Source organism: Vombatus ursinus, unplaced genomic scaffold (genome assembly GCF_900497805.2).
Source record: "Vombatus ursinus unplaced genomic scaffold, bare-nosed wombat genome assembly UNPS02005767.1, whole genome shotgun sequence".
NCBI classification, from domain to species: domain Eukaryota; kingdom Metazoa; phylum Chordata; class Mammalia; order Diprotodontia; family Vombatidae; genus Vombatus; species Vombatus ursinus.
This window is the reverse complement of record NW_020945545.1, coordinates 1-3998: the sequence shown is the minus strand read 5'-3', so window position 1 is coordinate 3998 and position 3998 is coordinate 1. Positions and strand designations below refer to the sequence as shown.

The following is a 3998-nucleotide window of genomic DNA, read 5'->3' as shown; positions in this document are numbered from 1 at the left end:
TTCCTCCCTTAGTGTCCCCCACACCCTTTCTCTCTCAGCCTCTCCCCACCCCTTCCCCACCCTCTCCCCTGAAGCTCTTGTCTGTCTGACCACAGAATCCTTACTCCTCCCTGCCTGCTCTGGGGGCCCAGAAAGGATAGCGTGCGATGCCCTAGGTGAGAGCTGAGCCAATGTAAGCACAGGTATGTGTGAATGTGTGTGAAATGTTAGGGGCAGGCGTGACCTCACCAGATGTACTGATATCTGCTGCAGGCTCAGGCCATGTTTTCCTAGGATGGGTAGCAGGGCTTCCTTCAGGCGCTTGGAAGATTTGCTTGTGATCCTGACCACTTTGCCCAGAGCTGTGATCTCCAACCTAGAGGACAGAATGTCACAGCTGGAAGGGACCTCAGAGGCCTTCTCCTCCAAACTCCTCCTTTGACAAAGGAGGAAACTGAGAACCAGAAAGGGTCGTCCCAGGTCATAGCTAGTCAATAACAGGGCCAGGCCTTGAATTCAGGTGTTCTGCTCTTCAGGAGGATGGGAAAGGGCTTCTCTGTCTCTGTCTCTCTCTTATCTCTCTGCCTCCCCCACTCCCCCAATCTTTCTGGATCTGTTTCTATGTCTCTGCCTCTGTCTCTCCCCCTCCCCATCCCCTTACACACACGTAATCCTTACCCTCAGCCTGCCCCTTCAAATCCCAAAGATCTATAGCCCCTAGTCTAGTCTGGTAGGGCAAGGGGAAGAGATGGAGGCCCTTAGGCTCCACCTGCATGGGAGAAGGGAAAGGCACTCACTCAAAGTTGATTCTGTTCTCCAGCTTCACCTCCTGGTCAGCCAGCACCGTGCAGTCCTGATCCAGGACCAAGGCCTTCTGTGGACACAGCCACAGGGGTTCAGTAAGGACACTGCAAGCCCCCATCCAGGCTTTGGGGAACCCGAAGGAAGAATCCCCCCCCATACACACACCACACACACACACACACACACACACACACACACACACACACACACACACACCCCACACCAAATTCCAAGAATAGCTGCTAAAAGGCCAGAGGGCTTGAGAAAACCTAAAATTCTGATGTCAGGGTCTGATATTCTGAACCTTTTGATGCTTTCCAGGATAGACAGTCTAAGGGCTCTGAGCCCTGAGACATGGGGAGAGGGAGTTAGTGTTAGGAACAAGGAGAAGAACAGAGACAGGGTTAGGTGGACTGAGAGACAGTGACAAAGGTCTTAGAGCTCCTTCATGTCCGCTTCTCCCACAATCCCATCTCTCCCATGCCCATGGTCACCCTTAGTCCTTCCTTCATCCAGTCCCCCCATCACCTGATGCCCCCATTCACCTTCCCACCACCCATCTGGCATTCGGCCTAGTTGGCCTTGTATTGACAGTTAAGTCTTTTGTCATTGCCTCGTCTGTGACCCACGATAGATTATAAACTCCTGGAAGGCAGGGCATGGTGTTGTGCCAGTGGTTAACTCTTAGGATCACAGAATGTTGGAGCTGGAAGACCCCCTTGGACATCATCTCGTTCAATCCTTCCCTTTTATAGATGAACAAACTGAGGCTGAGGGAGGAAAAGGTATGTGCCCAGGATCACACTCACACACACAGTAAGAAAGAGGCAGACCCAGGACCTCGAGTATCCTGATTCTCAGGCTAGGGCTCTTAATCTCTACCAGAGACAAGATCGGTTAGGGATCAGGTTAGGGTTAAAATCAGAGTTAGGGTTGGGATTGTGCTTTTTTTTGGGGGGGAGGTCAGGTGTTCAGACTGATATTTAGGGCTCAGTTCCTACCTGCTCGTTGCCCACCAGGTAAACCTTGATATCAGGCAGGGACAGGCCTCGCTTCTCACAGATGCTGGCCAGCATAGAGCGGATGGTTAAGCCAGGGCGGATGAGTGCCAAGGATGCCGTGCCATCTGGCAGATATACGCAGCAGTAACGTCCAACCCGATTCTCACTTTCACCCTCAGTGCCCCCCAGGCTCTTCCGGTGACTCTGAGTCTAGGTAGATGACAAAAACACACACATGCTCAGACATGCACAGATACTCTGTGAACAAGTGTGGGGAAAGTGGATAGGAATATACCCTAGAGAGGAGAGGATTTGTTTACCAAGGGGAAGAGAGAAGAGAAATCACTGGGGAAGGGGAGGGCTTACAAGTGACTGGGGTAGAGAGCCAGGGCAGGGAACTTGGAGGAGAAAGCTGCAGGCCCCAGGCTGTTGGGGTTGGGGGGAGTGGGAGGAAAGAGACCCTCACCTCAGATTTGCTACTGACAAATGCCAGGAAACCGAGGTCAAGGCTGGCAGAAGAGTTGAGGGAGCCTTGGGACTCTCGGCGAAGGGCTGAGTTCCCATTGGTGGTGCCTAACTCTGAGGGGAAGAGAAAAATGGTCTTTAAGTGAGACCCCTTTCCCAGGCTGCCCCCTCACATGCAGTAACTGCCTATAGCTTCTTTTCCAGTTCTGGTCAGAGAGGGAGGCCAAGATGCAGAGATAGGTCAGAATTACTCAAGAAAACACACACATATACACAAGCTTACATATATACAAACACACATATACATGCAAGCATACACATATGCACACACATACATATGTATGCAAACACACATGCATACATACATACAAACACACCTGTATCTTGGAACCAGACCTTGGAATCCCTCAGAGGTGACTCTTTTTCCCCTAGGCAATTGTGATTAAGTGACTTGCCCAGGGTCACACAGTAAATGTCTGCGGCTGGATTTGAACTCAGGTCCTCCTGACCCCAGGCCAGTGCTCTATGCACTGTACCACCTAGCTGCCCTTCAGAGGTGACATCTGAGAGCACCTAAGAGCCACGCTGAAGTCTTGTAGGGAAAGGTTATTTAACACCTGGACTCTCGCCAGCTGGGGGCCTTCCTTGATTTCTCCATTGTATTGGGTGCTCACTCTATGGAGAACTTGTGGGAGAGCATGGACAAGAATACCACAGGATGGGCAAGAGTGGACGGGTTGCTATCTGTATCGTCAGAGGGGACTGTCCCCCATCGGCGGATCCATCTGAGTGCTGGGTGCTCTGGCTAACAGCCTGGACTCCAGCCCTGTGATGACTCAGCCCAGGGTTCTGGCAGGCCCTACCCTGCTTTGAGCACCAGCTGCACAGGGCCTGTGTCGTCCTCTGAGGACCGCTTTGGTGAGGATCACAGATGGGGAACAGAACTTCCCAGAACCATCTACCACAGCCCAGTGAGGCAAAGATCTCTGTCTGTGGAGGCATTCAAAGCTGCAGTAGCTAGCATTTCCATAGCACCCTAAGGTTTACAAAGCGCTTTACAAATATCATCTCATTTGACTCTCACAACAACCATGGGAGATAGGTGTTGTTATTATTCCTTGTTTGCAGATGAGGAAACTGAGGCAGCAGAAGTTAAGTGACTGGCCCAGGGTCACACAGCTAGGAAGCGCTTGAGGCCAGCTTTGAGCACTCGCCCACTCCAGGTCTAGCACAGATCTTCTGTTCATAGAAACTCAGAATGTTGGCACTAGAAGAGACCTTTAAAACCACCATTCCACCACCCCACCCCGCCCCCCCACACATTGTCCCCCCCGCCCAGGCTTTCCTCTGCTCACCCCTTCGGAAGGACTTCCTGGGCCCCCGGCCCCCAAAAGCCTCAGTATTCGGCAGCTGACCCAGCTCCTCCACTCCCAAGGGCAGCGACTTCCCAGGCTTCAGCTTTGGCTTCTGGGGGAGAGCCCGGCATTCAGGACCCTGCCCCTCCAACCCATTCCCAACTCCCCAACTCCTGTCCAGAGGGTTTTCCAGGCTGGCCCACCCTAACCCTCAGAGCTGGGGCTGGAGGTTGGTGCATTTCTGTGCCCTCAGGAAGAAATATGCTGCCTGAAAAGCAGACTGAACTGGGTGCAGGCCTAGGCCTCTTCCCCACCCCATCTAGTTTTTTATATTTAAATGTTTTCAGGTGTGTGTGTGTGTGTGTGTGTGTGTGTGTGTGTGTGTGTGTGTGTG

General features: G+C 52.4%; 1 protein-coding gene across 1 annotated transcript; it reads right to left on the bottom strand.

The window, feature by feature from the left end:
* Window positions 1-104: 104 nt before the first annotated feature.
* Window positions 105-3808, bottom strand: LOC114032882 (regulator of G-protein signaling 14-like; the record flags this gene model as incomplete). Its single annotated transcript, XM_027848356.1, has 5 exons — window positions 105-355; window positions 777-853; window positions 1785-1994; window positions 2251-2363; window positions 3605-3808. Coding segments are annotated over 5 exons (855 nt in total), but the record flags the coding sequence as incomplete, so codon positions are not given.
* Window positions 3809-3998: the final 190 nt, after the last annotated feature.